The sequence below is a fragment of the Caretta caretta genome, chromosome 1 (assembly GCF_965140235.1).
Source record: "Caretta caretta isolate rCarCar2 chromosome 1, rCarCar1.hap1, whole genome shotgun sequence".
Lineage (NCBI taxonomy): Eukaryota > Metazoa > Chordata > Testudines > Cheloniidae > Caretta > Caretta caretta.
The window spans coordinates 250,871,645-250,895,798 of record NC_134206.1 but is presented as its reverse complement, the minus strand read 5'-3'; the positions used below and the strand labels follow the sequence as shown (position 1 = coordinate 250,895,798).

The 24,154-nt window shown below is 42.0% G+C and overlaps 1 protein-coding gene across 3 annotated transcripts in view; it reads right to left on the bottom strand.

The window, feature by feature from the left end:
- TRIM24 (tripartite motif containing 24) overlaps window positions 1–24,154 on the bottom strand; it is a 144,633-nt gene that overhangs the window by 43,851 nt on the left and 76,628 nt on the right. For all 3 annotated transcript variants that reach the window (XM_048830993.2, XM_048830978.2, XM_048830968.2), the window contains exons 3-8: window positions 20,504–20,651; window positions 13,202–13,334; window positions 12,040–12,156; window positions 8,256–8,370; window positions 7,432–7,578; window positions 4,949–5,066 (exon numbers count right to left, since the gene is read on the bottom strand). In XM_048830993.2, coding sequence (XP_048686950.1) covers window positions 4,949–5,066; window positions 7,432–7,578; window positions 8,256–8,370; window positions 12,040–12,156; window positions 13,202–13,334; window positions 20,504–20,651 — 778 coding nt within the window. The remainder of the gene's footprint in view (window positions 1–4,948; window positions 5,067–7,431; window positions 7,579–8,255; window positions 8,371–12,039; window positions 12,157–13,201; window positions 13,335–20,503; window positions 20,652–24,154) is intronic.

Here is a 24,154-nt window from a genome sequence, read left to right as displayed (position 1 = left end):
AAAGTAGGTTGTGGGGGAACAAAAGGAATAAGCGCACGCACACACACACACACAGGATGAGTCTATCCATCAGTCCAAAGAGGCTAAGATCCATGTGGTCATTCAAACCACCATGCTCACTGGATGACGAATTGGAGAGTACATCAAGCTCAGACAGCTCTGCAGCTTCCTGAGATGAAGCCTGGCCAACTGAACCATGTAAATACATGAGGCCGTATGCCCCAGAAGGCTGAGGCAATTCTGAACTGTTGTGGTAGGATAGGCCTTCACGTCTAACAAAACGGCCAGCATGGTCTGGAATCTTGTTTGCATGAAGAACACCCTGTTTTCCATAGAATCTAAGACTGTTCCTATAAACTCTATCCTCTGAACAGGTGAGAGGACTATCTTTTCCTCTTTGATCAGTAATCCTACTGTGCTGAAGGTGGTTTGGATCATGGTCATGCTAGATATTACCTGGCTCTTGGTGTGGCCTTTCACCCACCACTCATCCAGGTATAGAAACACTTGAACTTCTGATTTCCTCAGAAACGCTGCCACCACTGCCATCCACTTTGTAAAAACGCGTGGGGTCACAGACAGACAGTTTGCAGTCCTGACATGTAGCCTCACAGTGGGATTGGCTAACCGTAAATCTGAGGAATTTATTGTGGCTTTGATTTATTGGGACATGGAAATGTGTGTCCTTTAAAGGTGAGCGCAGCATATCAGTTGCCAGGATCCAGGGAGGGCATAACGGAAGCCAGAGTGACCACGGAAAACTTTATTTTCTTTTGATAAATATTGAGCTCCGGAATGTCTAGTATAGTTCTGAGACCTCCTTTTGCTTTTAGGATTAGGAAGTGGCGAGAATAAAACTCCTTTACCTCTTTGAAGAAGAGGAAATTCTTCTATGGCTCCCAACAGGAGGAGAGACTGTACCTCTGAAAGATGACCTTTGTGAGAGTGGTCCCTGAAAAGGGATGGGGGACAGAGGTGGTGGGGCGGCAGCAATAAACTGAAGAGTGTATCACAATTCCATCATGCGTAAAACCCATTTATCTGTAGAGATATGGGTCCAAGCACTTAGGAAGTGGGATAGTCTGTTGGAAGAAAACAGGGATAGGAGAAGCTGGTAAACTGGTAAGCTGTCCTCAACCAGAACGTCAAACTGACTGCATGGTATTCTTATGCTGTCTGGACGAATCTATAGCAGACCCCAAAAAAGAGAAGGCGGAGGTATTCTCCTGTAATTTCTCCCTTTCTTTGTAAGCCAGGTCCTGACGGTGAGGTATACAGAAAGCGTAATGATGAGGCTACTGTGGACAGAACCACTGCTTCTTTGGTAGAAGAGTGTAAATATCCAAAGACCTGTGCATAGCCCAAGAGTCTGTTTCAGGCTATGAAGCCTGTCATCAATCTGCTATGCAAATAGTTATAGTTCCTCAAAGGGGAGATCTTGAATGGTTTTTTGGCCCTTTTGAGGAGGACCTGATGCCTGGAGCCACAAACACGTACTCATCGTAACAGCCGATGCCCTGGCTCTGTCATCAAAATCCGCTGCATCCAATGCAGCCTGAAGCGAGGTCTTGGCTATCATCTTTCCCTCACTAACTATAGTGAGAAACTCTTGCCTGGTCTCACCCTGCAACTTGTCCATGAATTTTAAAATATTGTCCCAGAAGGAGAAGTTATAACATCCCAGCAATACATGCTGATTAGCAATCTGGAGGCGTTATCCTGCTGTCAAATATATTTTTTCCATAAAACGATCAAGCCCTTTTGCAACTTTTCATTTTCAAGTAGATGCCTGCTGACCTTGGTGCGCGCTCTCATTAGAAACTGAAGCCAGCAAAGATTCCAGGGATGGAGAGAGACAAAAATGCACAAACCCCTATGAGGGCACATAATCCCTCTGCTCCATCCTTTTAGCTGTAGGAGGCATGGAAGATGGAGTTTGTCACAACACTTTAGTGAACTCCAGAATAGCCTCGTTTATGCAAACTGCCACTTCAGAAGGCCCCACAGATCCCATGATATCAACCAATCTGTATGAGCTCTCCTGAACTACTTCCACCTGTATGTCTAGGAAGGAAGTCACACTTTTTAGAAGGTTCTGTTGAGATGTTTCCTAAACTGCCGGTGACACTGGTACCAAGAGACTCAGCAGATCATGTGCCACAGCATATACCTGAGGTATTGTTGGCACTGGGACAGTCTCTTGATACTGCTGAGTCAAAGATGGTGTCACCTTAGATGTCAGTCTCAACAAGGCTACAATCAGCACCAGTCAACAACCCTGACTGATGTGCTATTTGCCCCTCTAACCTCCTTCCCAGCTTGTTTGCTGGACTTCAGTGCCAGAGACCTTAATCTCCTGGGCGCTGAGTTCCTCGATGCCAGCTTATGGTGCCTCCTCTTCAGTACCAGAGAAGATCTGCGTTGAGACTCTAAGACAGGCAACCGCTCCTAACTGAAGAAGACTCGCTTGGTGCATGCTCTGAATGGGGACACTCCCAAGGTGGGTGGAGGGCTGCCTCCATAAGGTGCTTTAGTCTGATCGCCCTGTACTTCTTAATTCCGGGCTTAAAGTCCCTGCAGATTCGGCACCAGTCTCTGATGTGCGGCACCTGGAGTGAGAGAGTCAATGCCTGGCACTGATTTCTTGCATTCATCGAAAGGCTGAAGCCCAACGACCGAGGCAATACCCCAGCGGTCGGAACCGAAGAGCATATTAATAAGTATCCCAGGACAAGGAAACTTAATAGCAAAAAATTCTGCTAAGGCAAACCATTAAATAAGTACCCACTATATACAAGACTGAAAAAGGGAAACACTTGCAGCAACAAGATAAAGTGATCCGACAACCGTCACAGCACTAAGAAGGAACTGAGAGAGGTAAGGGACAGCTCTGCCCTTCACATCATCGCACAGCAGGATGAGACAACAGAAAGTGCATTCACCACCCCAACAGGTACCACTAAGGGAAAAATCCCAGATGCTAGTGCACTGGGCGCCCACATACCTGAAGTGGAATGGACATATGCAATCACTTGAAAACAAATCGAGTAGTTATCCAGTACCTGTGAGAAAGGATCTTGTCATGACAGCACTCTTATGACAACATTTCCCCACCTTTTTGTTAAAATTATGGCCCTACCAAATTCACAGTCCATTATTGTCAATTTCATGGCCAGAGGGTTTTAAAATTGGTCAATTTCACAATTTCAGATGTTTACATCTGAAATTTCAGGGTGTTGTAACCGTGGGGGTCTTGGCCCAAAATGGTATCGTAGGGGGGTTGCAAAATTATTGTGCTGTGGGGGGGGGAAGGGGGGAGAGATCCCAAAATTGCCACCCTCACTTCTGTGCTGCCAAGACAGCAGCCTCCGAGCTTCCTGCAGTTAAGAGGAGGTTCTCTGAAGTGAATAGGCTCTCCCCCATGCTGCTAGGAGCACCCCAGCAGGGGGCTCCTAGCTGCTAGTCCAGGCCAGTGACAGATTAAGGCAGCGGGCTCCAAGTCAATTTGAGAACCCACCGTGAAAAAATGGGTGCCCCAGAAGAAGCTCCAGGGCAGAAGCCCTGACCGGGTCACCCTGAACCCCAGTAGTAGCCCTGGGGGATGGAAATCCCGAGCCTGGGCTGCCCCAGCTGCAGCCAGCAGGAGCGGAATCCTGCAGCCCCAGGAACTGTTGGGGGAGAATGGCCTGAGCTGCGGAAGGAATCACGAGATGGGGGGCAGAAGCCCAGATCCCAGGCTGCCCTGGCTGCAGCCTCCAAGAGCAGAAGCCCCTAGCCGGGCAGGAGCAGCTGTGGGAGGAAGCCCCGAGCTTGGAGGTGGGGGGAGGGGGGGGGAGGAGGAGGAGAGAGAGACAAGTCAGGAGCCCAGCTTCCGGGCTGCTGCAACACAGAAGTAAGGGTGTACCACACTCATTTCTGTGCTGCCTCTGGAGGGGAGTTTGATCTCCCCACCAAGAGCAGCCACGCAGGGGAAGGACAACTCCTGTCCCTCCCCAGCACGTCTGGACTAGCAGCTAGGAGCCCCTGGGATCCCAGCAGCAGGGGAGATCAGATTTTGTAGGGAAGGGCTGATTCCACAGCCGTGAAATTGGTAGGGTCCTAGTTATAATGCAAAGCTGGTTGCACTTTTTGACCAACGGCCAAAATGCCTGAGAGGTACATCCAAAACCATGTTCCAACAGAAAGATGAAGACACTGACAAAAAAAACCTACAGATATTGAAAACGAGGGAGGCATGACAATCAAATTCATCAAGACAGAGTCTTTCTAGACTCTAATTCCTGCTCCTAGCAGGGCAGTTCCTATGCTGCATGTCTTCATTAGACTGAGTACGTATACTTAGTCAATCATATTGAACAGGCTATTCACAGAGCTCCCTATCACAGGATGTACAAGCAGAAACCTAGCCACCGGCAGATAGAAGAGAAAATGCAAATACCAGTCTGACGGTAGGAATCCAGCCTGCCTAGAGAGCATGGTACAGTGGGGATGGTCAATCTTTGCTTGCTCTATGAGCTCACATCTGTTAACAGTATGCCAGGAAGGACAGCAAGCAAAATCTATAGAGCTAGGAAAAAAGCACCCAACCCCAACAGAAAACTATTACTCAAAAGACTGCTTTCTGTACCTGATGCATTTCCATTGTAGTTCCCCTGCCCCCTTTTTTCCTTCTCATCTCCAAACCTCAGTTCTTATGCCTCAGCTCAGTCAGCTAAAACTAGTTAGGCACTGCCTATCTAGCCTTACTACCTGGAAAAGCATCCAATATGGAGTCAGATCAGACACGCACTTTAGAGTAATTTCTGTCCACCAGTAGAAGATATATCAAAGAACACATGAGAAATACACTCAATTATATATCTGAAAGGCTGTTCAGCTGACAAAACTATTTTTGTGATACTACCAGTTTCTAAAGAAGTTGATAAAACAAGCAGGAGCCACATCATACCTAGATTGAAAATATTTTGAGCCCAGAAGCTAGGATCACAGTGAAACTGGACAGTGGTGTTAGTCACTGGTGAAGCATCACACCTTGCTCGAAGGAGATACCGTAGACGATATGTAATCTAGAACAGGAAAACACCTTGTACAAAACAAATTTTTTTTTAATAGGAAAAAACCCTGATTAACTTGTACTGTTTTCCCACAAGACAACAGCAGGGTTTAATGTTTATTATCTGGGAAAAATGCCTTAAATTGGGGTGAAAACAGAGGTTTGTGCAACCAACTAAAAGCGAAGATTTTCAACTTCCCACTCTCCCCTCCCCACCCACAGAAATAAAGTAATTTTCAACACTCATTAACTACAGTATAAAGAAATTAAGTTTTTCCAACTGTAGAGATATGTAGTCATCCTTAGATGACAATGTAATGAGCCAATATATTTGCAAATAAACTTTCTGTTCTTTATGTGATCATTCCTGGTCTGAAAGTCCTCTATTCTCACGTCTGTCAATCTTACTATTCTCATTAGAAAGGATGTTATCTCAGAATAAAAATTTCTGTCCTCCCTCCCCCCAATAATGAAATGAATTAATGTATAAGAATTCTCTGAAATGTTCTAATATTTAAGAGCTTTTCTAAACCCTTAGTTTCAACAATTAGATTATGTTTACAATTGGAGAGAAAACATTATGAAGAGTAGAATACTTCAGGTCAGACAATTAAAGATTCGGGTTTTATTAGGAAGGAAAAAACTGGGGAAAAAAGGCCCAAGAAAGGTCACAAGGGCTGACGTATTAATCCAAGTACTAATTATAACATAATACAGACAACTTCAGACAGGCAAAAGCTAGCCAACTCAACACACCTATTCTTTCTGGATTCCTCCTAATCCCAATTCCTCTCAAAATCTTCCTCAAAAAAAAAAAAAAAAAAAAAAAAAAATTCTACTGAAGATGCCTCTTAATCTCATACCATTTGGTTAATTTAACTTCCCTGCTTGTACTGACATGAATTACCCACTATATAAATATTTTCATAGAGTTCCTTATTTACTTGTAGTTTCCTTAACTTTAGGTACGTCAGTTCTAGAATACCTAACCAGTGTGAAAATGCGTGACAAAATATATATTTTAAAAGGGGATGTGGGAATGTTTAAAGCTGTAATCACTTACCACTTTGAATGCAGGATTCCTGTGGACACCAGTAGTAGCTGGGGTACTTAACATCACAGGATTGCTTCAATTTTAGTTCATATTTCACTTGAGAGCTTTTAAACTGCCTATGGCATACCAGGCTCTACATATGGTTTTTATCTATTCATTAGATGACTAAAACTGTTAGCTACTACAATTATTCACAATAGCTAACAGTGTTTTGTTCATGCCAGAAGTCTAGGTTGGCATATGTAGTCTTCCTGCAACCTGCTCAGCCCGTTTCTTTTTCTGCAGTGTGGATAGGGCTTCCTAGCAGTAATCTGTGTAATTTAGTTGGCTAGGTTATGCTCCTTCCCAGCTCTCTGTGGCAGGATATCCCACAGTGCACAGCCTCACATGTTCCTTTGTACAGGTATATGTCCTCTGGAGGAGATTTCAAAGGGCACAAAACAGTCAGGCATCCAACTTCCAAATGTCTTTGCCTTTGGCAGGAGCTGGGCACTTAACTCCCTTTGTGCTTTGAAAGTCTCCCTCTGTGTCTTGCTAAGGCATGATGGGATAGTTGACCAGAATGCACTGATACACTCATGGTTAGGAAACCTGTTAGGTGTGGATGAGCAAACAATTGTGATAACAGAAAAGACAGTGTGTGAATATAACACAATTCCATTTATCTGCAATTGTGTAAATGCCCATGTCTCTAATTTTTATTTTTATTTTAATTACAATTGTACTTGTAATGTAGCAGGACCTTTCTATCTTTAGGCCTTGGTTTCTCTTTTAAAATTAAAAAGTTTGGCTTTAGTACATATCAACCTATAGCATCAGCTACATTATGCAGACTTGAAAGTCTGAAGACAAGGTCTTAACCTTTCAATGGAAGGTTATACTGACTGTGGGGAGCCAACATGTTAATTTTACATTAAAAAGCTATATCTATATTATCCATTATGTTTGGATCACCTCATCCTTGAGCTAAAAAACTGTGTTAACAGTATGAGCATGTATACACAGAGACATGCTTCATCCTAAAAAGGTTAACAGAAGTGATTCATACACTTCCACAGCAGTGTGACAATCCCTGTCTCAGTGGACAACCTGTAACAATTCAAATTTTCAGGAATATCCAGGAGGGATCAGAAGTCAAAGTTTTAACATCCTCCTCAACTTGTGCTGTTGTAGGAAAAAATGTATATTACACACTTGTGCTGAAATATACTGAAGTAATCAACAAGATTAATTCCTTGACTTTACTTAAGATGCAGAAAATTCACTTGTTTGACTTAACTATGGCCCCTTAGCAACTAAGGAATACTGTCTTTCCAAGCCTTACCAGGCGTTTGCTGTACAATAACGCTGTGCTGCTGCCATTGGAAACTGCCCACTTGGAAAAATTCATGACATGTTCCAGCTGTTTAGAAAGACCTGCCACCTCCTGTTGTTGCTGCAGAAGCTTCATCCGATGGTCTTTTGACAGACTCTGAAAGGGGTAAAGCACTTCCAGTGAAATTTTCAATTTACAGCAGAAATGTATTAGCTCTCATTTGCTAATCCATAAACATGATACTCCTCAAAAATATCAAATGATTTCACCTCATTTGTCAGAAGAGATTTAAAGAGTGATTATATACTCTAAAAAGTCACTAAAATTGGTACACTCTTACTCAAGAGATCAGCCCACTGTGTGTATTCAGATTCCCATCTTCTTTCCTTAGGGACAGAAAAGCTTCTATGGGTTTTTACTCTATAGTAGTGTTTAAATAGGTTTCCCTCACAGTCTATCCTCTCCTACTTGTTATTATAATGAAGTTGGACAGCTGAATTTGTGGCATCTCAACCTCAGTTTTCCTGCATCAGACATAGATCTGTGACTTCACTGCACAGCCCAGCGTCTTTTGGTGGTTATGAGGGAGGGCAGTCCTGATTCATGAAAACTAAGTGCAAACAGGAATTCAGAGTTACTGACAAAGTAAATTGCTACTGTACGAAATATTTCTCTGCTTGGCCTTATTTGAAACGTTCTCATTAAGGGGTACCAACATGTAACTCATGCTGAAAGATAGTTTTTGCTGTGTTTGAATTTTGATGGATCATTTAAAGCCTCTGTAAAAGCACTTACAAGATGACTGTTACTTATAATCTTAAAAGTGAATTTACCTCTAACTGATGCAGCAAAGCTTTACCCTTTTTATTTATTTCTACCATCAGTGTAAATATGGCAACTTTAATGTCCTGTTCCACCTGCTTTTGATTCTGATTCGCTTCAAGGATTCTGTAAGTAAAGAATAAATATTTAGAATTGTTTAGCACAGTGTTCTTAAGAAACCAACACAAAAGCTCATCCTGACTCAACAAAGGAAATGAATTCTTTGTACACAGAATGCCATGGATTCCTGCTCATGTGCATCAAGTAGTATATATGGAATCAGATGTTACCATTAGCCAGGAAAATTATCAGGCTGAGTTAGTTTAAAAACAAAACAAAAAAACCCACAGATTTAGGAATGCATCTGACCTTGGTGCAAGTCTGAGAAATTCTAATTATATGGACTAGAAAAGTAGGACACTTATTTAAGCAAGGGAATTTTATTGATAAAAATGAATGGTTGAAAGAGTCTTGATTTTAATAGTCTCCTAAGCCTTTCTTGCAGCGAATACAAAAAAGTCTCCATACATCACAGGAATTCAGGATCTCATTTTTTTCCAATATAGAAAGTTTCTCCAGAAATAAGATATCCAGCAATGTAGCGGCGGCCTTTGCATTTGTGTTTGTTGTTTTTAATGCACAGCTTGAAACAATACACTTGCCAATGGTGAGTCACATTACTGCTTCAGCACGGCTTGCAGCCCTATCTAGTGATGTGAATATTGCTACTACACTGCTGACTCAATCAATATGCTGCTCATTCTACCCTCTCTTTCGTGCGGTGAATGAGAGCAGGGAACACTTTTCACTACCTTATGCATGGGTATCAGGTAGTGCTGAGTACCTGGTACAGGTGCTTAAAAACACCAGGCAGAAGAAGTTAGGAAGGAGAGAAAGGCACTTGGATTCCATGTGGGAGGAGAAGAGTATTATATTACTTTTCTCCTGCCATCTAGGAGCAAGGGGTGGGGGGGGAGGGAGGGAGACAGTGATTTTCATCCAGCATCCAAGAAGTGATGAGAGAGAAACGGGAGAGAACAAGCATAAAAAGTAAAGCTTCTCCATGTCCCAACAGCTAAAACTAGGGGGAAGACTGGACTTACATTATCAGGGTATTGAATCTGAATAGCGCTGTGGAGGTACTTGCTAGGACGCACTTTGAGAGACCCTGGGAAAACAACATGAGGGGGAAAGGAGTCCAGGAGAGCTGGCTGTATTTTAAAGAATCCTTATTGACGTTGCAGGAACAAACCATCCCGATGTGTAGAAAGCATAGTAAATATAGCAGGTGACCAGCTTGGCTTAACAGTGAAATCCTTGCTGATCTTAAACACAAAAAGGAAGCTTACAAGAAGTGGAAGCTTGGACAAATGATCAGGGAATAGTATAAAACTATTGCTCAAGCATGCAGGAGTGAAATCAGGAAGGCCAAATCACAATTGGAGTTGCAGCTAGCAAGGGATGTTAAGAGTAACAAGAAGGGTTTCTACAGGTATGTTAGCAACAAGAAGGTGGTCAGGGAAAGTGTGGGCCCCTTACTGAATGGGGGAGGCAACCTAGTGACAGAGGATGTGGAAAAAGCTAATGTACTCAATGCTTTTTGTCGTCTCAATCTTCACTAACAAGGTCAGCTCCCAGATTACTGCACTGGGCAGCACAGTATGGGGAGGAGGTGACCAGCCCTCTGTGGAGAAAGAAGTGAATCAGGACTATTTAGAAAAGCTGGATAAGCACAAGTCCATGAGTCCACTGCATCCGAGGGTGCTAAAGGAGTTGGTGGATGTGATTGCACAGCCATTGGCCATTATCTTTCAAAACTCATGGCAATTGGGGAAGGTCCTGGATGACTGGAAAAAGGCTAATGTGGTGCCCATCTTTAAAAAAGGGAAGGAGGAGGATCCGGGGAACTACAGGCCAGTCAACCTCACCTCAGTCCCTGGAAAAATCATGGAGCAAGTCCTCAAGGAATCAATTTTGAAGCACTTTGAGGAGAGGTAAGTGATCAGGAACAGTCAGCATGGATTCACCAAGGACAAGTCGTGCCTGAATAACCTAACTACCTTCTATGATGAGATAATCTCTGTGGATGAGGGGAAAGCAGTGGACGTGTTATTCTTTGACTTTACCAAAGCTTTTGATATGGTCTCCCACAGTATTCTTGCCAGCAAGTTAAAGTAGTATGGGCTGGATTAATGGACTATAAGGTGGATAGAAAGCGGGCTAGACTGGGCTCTACGGGTAGTGATCAATGGCTCCATGTCTAGTTGGCAGCTGGTATCAAGTGGAGTGCCCCAAGAGTCGGTCCTGGGGCCAGTTTTGTTCAATATCTTCATTAATGATCTGGAAGTTGGCGTGGACTGCACCCTCAGCAAGTTTGCAGATGACATTAAACTGGAGGAGAGGTAGATTTGCTGGAGGGTAGGGATAGGATACAGTGGGACCTAGAGAAATTAGAGGATTGGGCCAAAAGAAATCTGATGAGGTTCAACAAGGACAAGTGCAAAGTCCTGCATTTAGGACGGAAGAATCCCATGCACCGCTACAGACTAGGGACCGAATGGCTACGCAGCAGTTCTGCAGAAAAGGACCTAGCGGTTACAGTGGATGAGAAGCTGGATATGAGTCAACAGTGTGCCCTTGTTGCCAAGAAGGCTAACGGCATTTTGGGCTGTATAGGTAGGGACATTGCCAGCAGATCGAGGGACATGATCGTTCCCCTCTATTCAACATTGGTGAGGCCTCATCTGGAGTACTGTGTCCAGTTTTGGGCCCCACACTACAAGAAGGATGTGGGAAAATTGGAAAGAGTCCAGTTGAGGGCAACAAAAATGATTAGGGGACTGGAACACATGACTTATGAGGAGAGGCTGAGGGAACTGGGATTGTTTAGTCTGCGGAAGAGAAGACTGAGGGGGGATTTGATAGCTGCTTTCAACTACCTGAAAGGGGGTTCCCAAAGAGGATGGGTCTAGACTGTTCTCAGTGGTAGCAGATGACAGAACAAGGAGTAATGGTCTCAAGTTGCAGTGGGGGAGGTTTAGGTTGGCTATTAGGAAAAACTTTTTCACTAGGAGGGTCGTGAAGCACTAGAATGGGTTACCTAGGGAGGTGGTGGAATCTCCTTCCTTAGAGGTTTTTAAGGTTAGGCTTGACAAAGCCCTGGCTGGGATGATTTAGTTGGAAATTGGTCCTGCTTTGAGCAGGGGGTTGGACTAGATGACCTCCTGAAGTCCCTTCCAACCCTGGTATTCTATGATTCTATGTACTGTTGCAACTGTGGTTATGCCTTTGGCTTGCAAGTGTCAGGTATGAACCCTGATCAAATTGTTATTCCACAAATGATCTTCAAGTAAATCGGTCACAAGTATTTATTTACAAAAACCTGAGCCATAACATCTCATTTATAGGAGAGATACATATCATGAGAAACGAAAAAGGAGGGTGGGCGGCAAAGAGATACTGCAATTGTCTTCTAAAAATCTCCTAGCAGCCTACTTGGCTGAGCTTGCCCTCCTGTTGTCCTGGAAGTTTGCAGGCTAAGAGAACAGTTATGTAACCAACATCAAGTTTAAGTTAACAAATACACAAGGATTACCACAACCAACTGAAAACCTAAGAATTTCATATTTCACTACTGAAAACATTTTGGAAATTATTTCCTTTTGGAAGTATCAAACAATGCAGAGATTATGTACAAAATCCATTTAGGAATACTTTAATTTGAAAGCCTTGGTGAGTTAGGTAACATTCTTATGTTCAGTGTGTCTCAATATTATTTAGCAACATGATACAGACCTGTTTTGGATCTGCTTCCCTGTATATTTTATGTATTTAGTCTTCTCCATTAGCTTGGTGATTAGTGTATCAATGATCACTTTCTGGTTCTGAAAAGCTTCTTCTATAAACTGGTACCTGCAATAATCAGTGACTTAATGAACTATTTAAACATGAGAAAGAGGTTTGAACTACACTTACTAAAAAATAGACTGCACTCCAACAAAATCATCACTCCAACTAAAAACACTGCTAAAAGACCAAGTTTAATACCAGGAAGCCCATAAAAGGCAAATATGCCTGATTTTGAAGTATTTTTCTTGTGCAATTGTTTTCTTCATAGAAATTAAGAGTATTAGTTTTTGTGAGAGCCATTAAAGTGACATTTTAGATTTCCTCTGATAAATACTCTTCAGAGAGAAATGAACATTTCCCTTTTATGAAAGGTTTGGTCAGGTCCTCTTAAACAACCATCCTGTTCAACGGCAAACTGAGAATTACGTTTGACTATATAGTTACATAATATAGCCCCGGTGCTTTTAAGGGCTCTCTGTTTGAGCAACTGCATAGCAAAGATTTCCATCTACAGTAGAACCTCAGAGATATGAACACCAGAGTTACAAACTGATGAGTCAACCACACCCCTCATTTGGAACCAGAAGTATGCAACAGCAGAGACCAAAAAAAAAAAAAAAAAAGCAAATACAGTACAGTACTGTGTTAAACGTAAACCAGTAAAAAAACAAAAGGGAAAACAGCATTTTTCTTCTGCACAGTAAAGTTTCAAAGCTGTATTAAGTCATTGTTCAGCTGTAAACTTTTGAAAGAACCACCATAACGTTTTGTTCAGAGTTACAAACAACCTCCATTCCCAAGGTCTTTGTAACTCAGAGTCTACTGCAATTCAACTGCCAATAACGGAAAGGCCCACACAGGGTTAGAAGCTGGAAGATCAAGATTCTATTTTCAACTTTACCAAAGACTTTCTTTAGCAAGACCTTTCAGTCAGTTAACTTCAGTTACTTCATGGGTCTTTTTGTTAAAAAATAATTTTGCATTTTAGCAGGAGCCCTGCTCAACAATATAACCGAGGCTAGTACTGCAACCAATTCAGAATTCGTTCAACATCTTTCATAAGGCATCAGCTACTAGTTGTATAAAAATACGTAATTTACTTTGGTACCTGTGCTCTTTGTGTTCCAGTAACTGGCAATCCCGGCATGTAAGTTTGTCACAGGTCTCGCAATAGAGCTTCAACTGTTCCTTTTTGTGGTAAGGGCAGAAAACAGGCCGCTGACTGTTCACACCAACTGCCTCTGTAGAAAAAAGGAGGATTAAAATTTCTATTAGCAAGTTAAAACAATCTTTATAGGCTTGGGTTAGAATGAGAAGTTGGTTAGTTTCCATGTCTCCATTCTATCTTCTTTGAGCAGGAATCCATTGTTCCATCTTGGAACTGTTGGACTTTTCTACTTTCTTCAAGTCTTGGAGGCAGACAAGAGATCTTCTCCCCCTCCAGTGCAGTAGCACTCCCATCCAACAGTTGGAGTATAAACATATGAGGTGCTAAAGTGATGACATTTCAAGCCAAACAGGTTGAAAATTTATACTTTGGCTTTGTTGTATCAAGTGTTTTCATGGGAGAACATCCATGAAAGCCTTGGATTCTGTTCATCCGGTGCTGCCTTTGAACATAAAGCATGTCTGCTTTGTCTTGTGAATGGGACCCTTGAGTAGCTACCCTGCAAGTTCTGTCCATGAAGTAGTTGTATCCTTAGTGAACACTTATATTTCAGGAAGATCTTGATTAGAAGCTTGGAAGATAGTGGCCTTAATCCACCTGGATGAAGAAGGGGTGCAGAAGTAAGTACCACTAATAAAGCATTGGGCTTCCCCCACACGCTGAATTTTACCATTCTACAAAAGCTCTAGCTTCACAATGAGAGAGGCTTTAAGGACAAAGAGGACAAGGAAACTGACTCGCTTAAATGGAAGGTTAAATTTCTCTTACAAATGAAATGGGGAGCTTGCCTTTCAACCACCTTATCTGAAAAAAGTTTAAAGACAGACTACTTGTTGCAAAGAAACCACAAAATATGCTAATTCTCTGATGGCCAAAAGGAAGACAAACATTTGAGTTAGAAAAAGACAAGAACATTTTCCTGGTGACTTGAAGGGTTATTTAGTATGAGTGTGTAACACTTAATTGAGGCTCCATTGTTTCAGTTGGACAGTGGACTAGGGGGGGTCTTTGACATGATGCTGCTTTCAGAAAATAGGAACATCACAAGTCCAGTCAAGTGCCCCCTTTTAGCCACTCACTGTGTGGTGATCCAGTTGCTGAATCCCTAGCTCTTTTGAGCATCCAGAAGTTTTAACAAAGTCTAGGCACAGCCTCTGTCTTGGGGTCCATAGGCACGCTCTCAGGATGCAGACCGTCTGTCTCGCAAACTGTGCTGAGACCTCCACAGTCAAACAGCCTAGCCCATTACCAATGCTGACTCCTTAGAATCCCTCTTCCCCGTACCTCTCTTCCAGAACTCCAACCGAGAGCCTACTGGCTTACACCCTCATGGGGACACGTGGTAGGTGTAACACTGCTCACACAGACAGACTTTGTACAAGACTAGACCACCACTGCTCTTTACTTAACAGATAAAATAGAGTACATATCAAGAAAACACACATCCTGAACACAACACCCCTGGTTTTATTTCACCCTTCCCTTGGGAGTCCTTTGCAGTTTAGGTAAACTAGGTTCCCGCACCTATCCAGGCTCCTGAAGTAACTTCTCTCTGCTTGAGCTGCTAAAAATGGTCAAAAGACCCCAAACAGATCAGCTCCTACACTATGGATCATAAAGCATTTTATAAGGAAATTTCTTAGGTTAGAAATGCTAAAGCCTCATTCTGAAGTAAGTTTTTCATCTGTGATGATTGAGGCTGGACAGCTCCAGAATTGGATGAACATCTATGGGATCTTTTAATTAACACAAAGAACCTGGAGAACAAACTTTTCTTATGATGGAACCAAGATTATTGCTCTAAGGGAAAGAAAATGCACTACAGAGTCTAGAAACCCTCATCTTTTCACATAGTCTTCAATTAGAAGAGGCAAAAGACAAGTTAGAGAGGGTGGCTGCTGAAAGTCTATGAGAAGACCTTGTCTGAGAATCTTGACAATGTGTGGTATCAGCCCAGGTTAAGAAGGTACTTTTGGGCTTTCCTGCCACAGATCGGTGGGCTCAAATCAGCAGAGCTTATCTTGTAGAGAATCCTCTTCTGGGGAGGCCCCTCTGGCTGACTTGGGAAAGAATTCTTGGCCCCGGTGTTTTGAAAGGGATGAAAAGATTGGTGGTTCTGTGAGGACTGGAAATTGCAGAGAGATGAAGTGACCTGAACTCCAGCAAATGTCTTGACATTGGACCCGAATTAAATTATATCCAGACATCCAAAGAATTCTTAAGGACTTTGCTAGGGACGTGTCAAGCATTTTTACCCTTTGAAAGGGCAACTGAACCAGATTGCTTGTGGCAGTAGTGACCCTACCTAGAGGTGTGTGGTTCCAGGTTCTTCGACCAAGGTTTTGTGGGGGGGAAAAAAAGATCTGGAGAAGAATCTGGTGATGTCACACGAAGCATTGAAGAGGAAAGTACTAGAGAGAATGGGTGATACTGAGAGGCATTTGAGCAGACACCATACGTATTGTGGTACCACAAAAGCCATGGAAGACAATTCAAAGTCTCTTTTCAAAAGTTTTCAGCCTTCTGGTATACAAAGTCCTTTGGAGAATTCACCCCATTAAATTGGGTTCAAAACCCTTTTTACCTGAGAAGAATCCTAAGATGAAAAGCAATCTATCTTCAGAACGGAAGAAAAAGGTAGTCTTATCAGACTGGATTTTCATAGAGGTATAATTAATCGACTTCTTTTTTCCAGGGTAGGAGTACTGAGAGTCAATTTTCTCAAAAGATTCCAGTACAGGGTCTTTATACCTCTTCATCTTAAGGAGTTCTGGCTAGGAGAAGGACTTGGAGGGAAATGGGTTGCTGGTTCAGCTATCTTAAAAGTGGAACTGATCAATTCGTCCACGACTTCCAATAGTTCCTTAGATGGTGGGTGACCTAAATTACCAAATGGGAGGAAAGTTCCTCTTTGTCAGCAAGGATTATAGTGAATACTTCTGATGTCTCAAGAAATTCTTGAAAGGAAAATGGGGAGGGAAGCAAAGCAGGAAAAAGGCACTGGTGTGAGAGCTCTTCCTAGAACACTATAGACCAGTACTACTCAAAGTGGTGGTCCGCGGACTGGTGCTGGTCCATGAGCCATCAGCTGCCAGTCTGTGCGCACACTGAAGAAAAAAAAATTGCCGGTTCCCCCACATCAGATACCTTGAGAAGCACTGCTATAGACAATAGAAGCTGGTTGGCACAACAGCCTAGGGACTCCCATAAAGCTCTCACTACTTCCACCATTGATTGAACTGAGGCTTGTTGGCTGTCATGATCCTGGAGCAGAGAAAGAGAAAGACCTATGCTGGGAAAAATGGTATGGGGTCAGCATGAAAATGAAGGTGTAGAAGCTAAGTGGCGTGCGAGTGGTCTGCTAGCACATGGAGCAGAATGTAAGAACGGGAACCTTAAGCTTTGTTGACAGGGCACAAATCAACAATGACGTAGTAGAACAGCAGGAACAGTGGAGTTCCTAGCCTTCATAGAATCAGACTATCAGGGTTGGAAGGGACCTCAGGAGGTCATCTAGTCCAACCCCCTGCTCGAAACACGACCAATCCCCAACTAAATCATCCCAGCCAGGGCTTTGTCAAGCCTGACCTTAAAAACTTTTAAGGAAGGAGATTCTACCACCTCCCTAGGTAACCCATTCCAGTGCTTCACCACCCTCCTAGTGAAAAAGCTTTTCCTAAACCTCCCCCACTGCAACTTGAGACCATTACTCCTTGTTCTGTCATCTGCTACCACTGAGAACAGTCTAGATCCATCCTCTTTGGAACCCCCTTTCAGGTAGTTGAAAGCAGCTATCAAATCCCCCCTCATTCTTCTCTTCTGCAGACTAAACATCCCCAGTTCCCTCAGCCTCTCCTCATAAGTCATGTGTTCCAGTCCCCTAATTATTTTTGTTGCCCTCCAATGGACTCTTTCCAATTTTCCCACATCCTTCTTGTAGTGTGGGGCCCAAAACTGGACACAGTACTCCAGATGAGGCCTCACCAATGTTGAATAGAGGGGAACGATCATGTCCCTCGATCTGCTGGCAATGTCCCTACCTATACAGCCCAAAATGCCGTTAGCTCTCTTGGCAACAAGGGCACACTGTTGACTCATATCTAGCTTCTCATCCACTGTAACCCCTAGGTCCTTTTCTGCAGAACTGCTGCGTAGCCATTCGGTCCCTAGTCTGTAGTGGTGCATGGGATTCTTCCGTCCTAAATGCAGGACTCTGCACTTGTCCTTGTTGAACCTCATCAGATTTCTTTTGGCCTAATCCTCTAATTTCTCTAGGTCCCACTGTATCCTATCCCTACCCTCCAGCATATCTACCTCTCCTCCAGTTTAGTGTCATCTGCAGACTTGCTGAGGGTGCAGTCCACGCCATCTTCCAGATCATTAATGAAGATATTGAACAAAACTGGCCCCAGGACCGACTCTTGGGGCACTCCAGCTGCCAACTAGACATGGAGCCATTGATCACTACCCGTAGAGCCCAGTCTAGCCCGCTTTCTATCCACCTTATAGTCCATTAATCCAGCCCATGCTTCTTTAACTTGCTGGCAAGAATACTGTGGGAGACCATATCAAAAGCTTTGGTAAAGACAAGTAATACGTCCATTGCTTTCCCCTCATCCACAGAGGTCGTTATCTCATCATAGAAGGCAATTAGGTTATTCAGGCACGACTTGCCCTTGGTGAATCCATGCTGACTGTTCCCGATCACTTTCCTCTCCTCAAAGTGCTTCAAAATTGATTCCTTGCAGACCTGCTCCATGATTTTTCCAGGGACTGAGGTGAGGTTGACTGGCCTGTAGTTCCCCGGATCCTCCTCCTTCCCTTTTTTAAAGATGGGCACCACATTAGCCTTTTTCCAGTCATCCAGGACCTCCCCCAATTGCCATGAGTTTTCAAAGATAATGACCAATGGCTCTGCAATCACATCCGCCAATTCCTTTAGCACCTTCGGATGCAGTGCATCCGGGCCCATGGACTCGTGCTCATCCAGCTTTTCTAAATAGTCCCGATTCACTTCTTTCTCCACAGAGGGCTGGTCACCTCCTCCCCATACTGTGCTGCCCAGTGCAGTAGTCTGGGAGCTGACCTTGTTAGTGAAGACAGAGACAACAAAAAGCATTAAGTACATTAGCTTTTTCCACATCCTCTGTCACTAGGTTGCCTCCCCCATTCAGTAGGGGCCCACACTTTCCCTGACCACCTTCTTGTTGCTAACATACCTGTAGAAACCCTTCTTGTTACTCTTAACATCTCTTGCTAGCTGCAACTCCAATTGTGATTTGGCCCTCCTGATTTCACTCCTGCATGCCTGAGCAATAGTTTTGTACTCTTCCTTGGTCATTTGTCCAAGCTTCCACTTCTTGTAAGCTTCTTTTTTGTGTTTAAGATCAGCAAGGATTTCACTGTTAAGCCAAGCTGTTTGCCTGCTATATTTACTATTCTTTCTACACATCAGGACGGTTTGTTCCTGTAACCTCAATAAGGATTCTTTATAATCCAGCCAGCTCTCCTGGACTCCTTTCCCCCTCAAGTTCTTCTAAGTATTCACCTGAAGACCCTCCTCTTGTCACCTGGAGATGAAGGTGAAGAGATCATGAAAAATTAGCTAATAATCTTGAGGGAAAAGAGCCCTCAGAAAGAGCTTCTGCAGACAGCTCTGTGACTGAGCATGGACTAGACGATGGAGGGATATCATCAGCATACCTATAGAGGGAGTTGAAGGCAGATTTGCACTGGAAACAAAACAATCACTTGCCTGACTCTGGGCCCCAGAAAAGTCAGAAAAACCAGTAGTTCTAAGCCTGACAAGGCAATGAATTCTCATGACAGAGAACCAACTAAAAACTGGCAGTTCCTCACAATATCTTGATAATAAAAGAACAGTCATTCACATTTTATTGTGCTCAAGTCACTCAGACCGTGGCATCATACAGCTCAGGGGACTGATAATAGGAAACAGAATCTTTGACTTCTTACTCACTTGTTAAAACCAGACAAGAAAACCAGTAACCAGAAGTTACCATCTAACAGCTGATCAGTAACCAATTCTAAATGAATTGGCAGTCTCAGTCTAGCTTCAGTGGACAAGTGTTAACATCATAAGAAATAATACCATACCATATGGTATTATACTGCACATGCTCAGTACCTGGAAAACTCAGATAATCTGTTAAGCACCTAAACCTGATGGCTGACAGTTAAACTTGGAACTCTCGTTACTTAACTAAAACAAGTTATAGCAAGGAAAGTTGAGAGCTAAACAGTACAGGAGGCAGTTAGTAGGGACTGGAAGAGAAAAAAATGAAAGTTTTTACTGCTTTTATCATCTCCCTGTGAGTTCAGCTGTATCCTAAAAAATAAATAAATCAAGATTATTAAATACAGTAGCTTTAAGCTTAGTTTTGAAGGTGAGTACCTGGTTTGAAAGCTACCCTTTGGCTATGAAGTACAAGAATAAGGGTAGCCAAGCTCATGTGCGTGCACGAGACATGGGGGGCTTGAGGAGACGACGAGAGAATGAGTGCAGTCTGAACAGGCCAAATGTGTACAACAAACCTATTAAAATTTTAGAAAAATAACTTTGCAATAAATATATTTAAAGTCGCAAAAAAGTGTAACAACCTTCTCCCTAATGTTTTCTTGGTCTTCTAAGTAGTACTTTTCACAGTGCTTAACACACTGCCTCAAAAACAGTTTTAAAATCTTTTTAATATACAGTAAAATTATAAACTAAAGCTACACGCTTGAAAAGCAATAAGCAATGCCAGGATGTGAATTAGTAGCTAGAGGCACAATTCTTCAGCAGCTGAATGCCAAAGGAAAGCAGGAACAACCTACTGCTGCGCTCCCTGTGGTGGCTTATTGCAGTAAATTAAATGTTAATAGTTGGTAGAGCTCTACAGTGTGGGAGCTGACTGTTCGAAAGATTATCTCCTGTGTAGTCAATTTGGGAAAAGCTAGAAAATAGCTTAATACCATTTAGTGTGGAACAATATCTTAAGCATGGATTTTCCTCATTTTTCCTGATTCAAGTCTCTCTGGACCAAGCTCACACATAATGTAATCCCTTGATTTCAGTGGAGTTACACCAGGGATGAATTTATCCCTTCATGTTTAACAGGGTGAAGGGGGTTCTTAAATTTACACTAGAGTCCATATCCTCCTAAAGAAGTATACTGGCTTAAATAAAATTATCCAAGACAGATTTGCACCCAAAGTGAAGAAGAAAGCAAAATGTATTACCTGGTGATACTTCTTCTTTCTGTCTGACTGTATGGTCCTTTGTGAATTTAACCCTCTGGTGAGCTCTGATGCAGGTCTTGCATAACCATTCTACACACTCTACACAAAAACCATTGGCTTCTGCATTGTCTTCACAGCTTGTGCAGACCTGACAAGAAGGGGGAATACAAAACAGTAATTAAAATAAAACTGACAGATAACCTCAAGTTGTAAATGCATCTTGTGCATTATTTCTGGTAAGTGAGTCAAAAGGAAGAAAAATATGGTCTGAAGTACAGAACACATTACAGCTCTGTCCATTAGATACCCCCTTAACTATACAGAGTTTAAGGTGATTTTTCAAGAAAAAACTCATATAGCCAAAAAAACACTTTTTTAAAAAATGAATTAGCTAAAAATCAATTAAATTCCTTCTGTCTTGTACTATATATTTAGTAAACTGCTCTTGAGAAGTATTTAACTAAAGTAAGGCGGACTTTGAAAGCTTTTCTATGCATCTAGTAGCATCCATTGGACTGGTTTGTCTTCCTAGAAATACGCTCATTAATCAGCACGAGTTTCTCCTCTACTACTACTCAAGAAACTAGAAACTGTTTAAATTGTAAATAAAACTAAATGGACTGAAGATAACACTTAGCTCCCAGATAATACTGGACATCTTCATAGCATTGTAGCAGTATTAACTAATCCTTACAACACCTCTCTGTCTGTACCTGTAATGGGATTTTTGGTATAATTTAGCACTGATGGTAACAATTATGGGTGTGCTAGTGTGGATAAGTCTCCATGTAGCCATCATACTGTTTAACCCTATTCCAAGCAATAGCCTCAAGTTGTCTGGAACTCTATATTCACTAGAGCCCCCACTGGTGGTGTGGAACTAGTAGGAGCAACGAGAAAATGTTAGCAATAATCGCTATTGTAGACAAGGGTTAAGAGGAAGCAAGCATTTATATATGATGGTGAAGGTATGCTTTATATATGCTTAGAACTATCCCCATTTTACAGAAGGAGAAAATTAGGGCAAAGAGGTGAAATGACTTGCTTAAGACCATATAGCAAGTCAATGACCGGACAAGGATTTGAACTCGGGAGTTCCAAATTCCCAAAGCTATGACTGCTCTCCTAGATCATGTTGCCTCTCAAGCTAAGACTCTTCCAAGAAGGAAGTCAAGACAGGGATTGTGGATAATCTCCAAGTGAAAGCAAGAGATTTCATTAAATGTTACACGCAAAGAAAAAAAACTTGGCTCATGCCCTTTTTCTGATTCTTTGTGATAAAGGAGGCCAGAAAGACTTTAAAAAAAAAATCAATTTTCTGCTAAGAATTCGGGTCCTATTCTAGGCTGCAAGATATGGAGAACTAAAAAAAAAAAAAAAAAAAAAAAAAGTGATATCACAAGACCTTAGAAAATGAAAGGAACAATGGAGAGAGGAAGCAAGTTTTAGTCAGACTGTTTAAAACTTTCTATATGTTCTCCTTGACTCATGCATAACTTCAGTGACATTTTACATAAAGGAAGCATTGTTAAAGATTCGGCATCTTTAACTAAGAAGAGCTAGAACAGGCAAGTAAATATCCTTTTCTAACACCTTGTTAAAGGGGAGGGAAGAGAAGAGGTGAGATTTGACATTCCTTTTATTTCTAAAGTGCAAAACAAGCGGACATAAGAAAGAAAGAACAAAAAACAAACAAAAAAAACCTTAAAAATCTTTCAGGCATTCTTAGCAAGTAAACTTGTTACAAGCCAGAACATTTAAATGAGTTCAAAGGATTTCAGAAATGAAGTATCCTTCCTAGGATTCCAAGTTCTTTGCCACTCTTTCGGACATACTTTAAAGCTTTCTCAGCTGGTAAAAGTTGTTAGGGCTTGAAAGACCTACCAGTCCCTTCAAATGCTGTTCAATAACTGCCAAGCAGGCACTGCCAAATGAACTAAAGCTTCACCTCTCCTCCATGGGACAAAGCACATACTATCCTTTATTTGTGCAATGTCCTAAGACACCAAGGAAAAATCAGAGTTCTCAATTTATATTTAATTAAAAAACAAGGATCAGATGTGGTAAGTCATGTCCTCAAACAACTCTTATGTGGTAACCAGTTTTGTTTTAATCCATTTTCCATTTGAAAAAGACAAAAATAGGACTTTGTTAAAACTCACAGGAATTTCTCGGGGGGTGGGGACCAAACCATGTCCTTAATGTTATTCAAAATGTCTTTTATTATTAATTAGGAGAAATGCTATGCTACCGCTTCTAAATTCTCTTGTCTTTTTCCTCTTGATCAAGATTAGAAGATAGTTCTGTATTAACAATTATGCTTACAGGAAAAGCCTATAGCTACTCTACTTCCTCCTTACTAGTTATAATATTTGTAATAGCACAAGGCGCTCATTCAGATCTCATAGGGGCTTCAATAAAAACTGAAGATACTCCTCGCATCACAGAAAGGTCCCTACATATATTTATCTTTGTACAGGATTGTTTCTATTCATAAAAAAATTAAAATTTACTTTTGAAAATCCAGGCAACATCCTGTTAGAGACTTAGAAGGCCTTCACTGCAATCAGGCAAACTATATTTTAGGTAGCAAAAGGGTACAGCAAGCAAAAGTTTCCAGTTTAGGAAGAATGCCAAGAAGCAGGTAAATCTGGAGGACTATTCACTCACCAAGTGTTCCAAAATTTGCCAATCTTAATTGGTTGCATCTAATTGCCCACAACAGAAGATGAGAAAAAATATGAAACTAAGTATTCCAAAAAGTTTAGAAATGCCAATTCTTGGCATCTGTATTGTGTGTTGATTTAATATGACTAAATGAACGAAAAATCACCAAGGACATTCGTTTATTTGAACTCTTCTCCCTTTCTCTGGGCACCCTCAACCACACATGGCTCCAAATATGAGCTGAGTATTCCAAAACCCACATACCGAAACTCCACCACTTCCCTTCTTCAACAGTATTTCATCAGCTCCCCCTCTCACAAACACAACGTGACAAAAAACAAACTCCGATTTTTCCTCCCAACCCTTCTACCCCCTTCACTATCATTAACAGCTCCACTATACTTCCATCACACAGGCTTGCTATGCTAGTGTCTACCAGACTTCTCTCTCCACTTTTTCCACTCCCAAGATCTAATCCTGTTGCTTCTTTTTTGACATCTCAAACAAAACCCATCCTCTCTTCTCCATTCCTACAACAAAACCCTTTATAATTCAACTCAATCATAGTAAGCAACATACCTGGTTATGTCCAACCTATACAAAAACACTTCTAAATAAAAGTGTCCTTTCCCTCTTCTGGTGCTGGACGCGGACAATAGGATACAGGACTAAGCACAACATGGGTCTGATCCAGAGTGGCAATTCCCACATGGTTAATAGCTTCCTCTCCTTTTTCCAAATCAAAATCAAACTTAATTTTCACAAGGCCTTGCACAGCTCTACCTCACCTTTTATTTCTTTTCATCTCTAATTCTTCCTCTGCCTGTGCTCATAATTATCTTAATTTATTCTGTCTCCTTCAAAGCTGTCCTGTAGTCTTGGAACGCCTTCTTTCTCTTTGTACACAACACAGTCACCCTATTTATTTTCAAAACCTCAACATTCAATTATTTTCAAAGTCTTTCAGTAAGTCAGAGTGTCAAA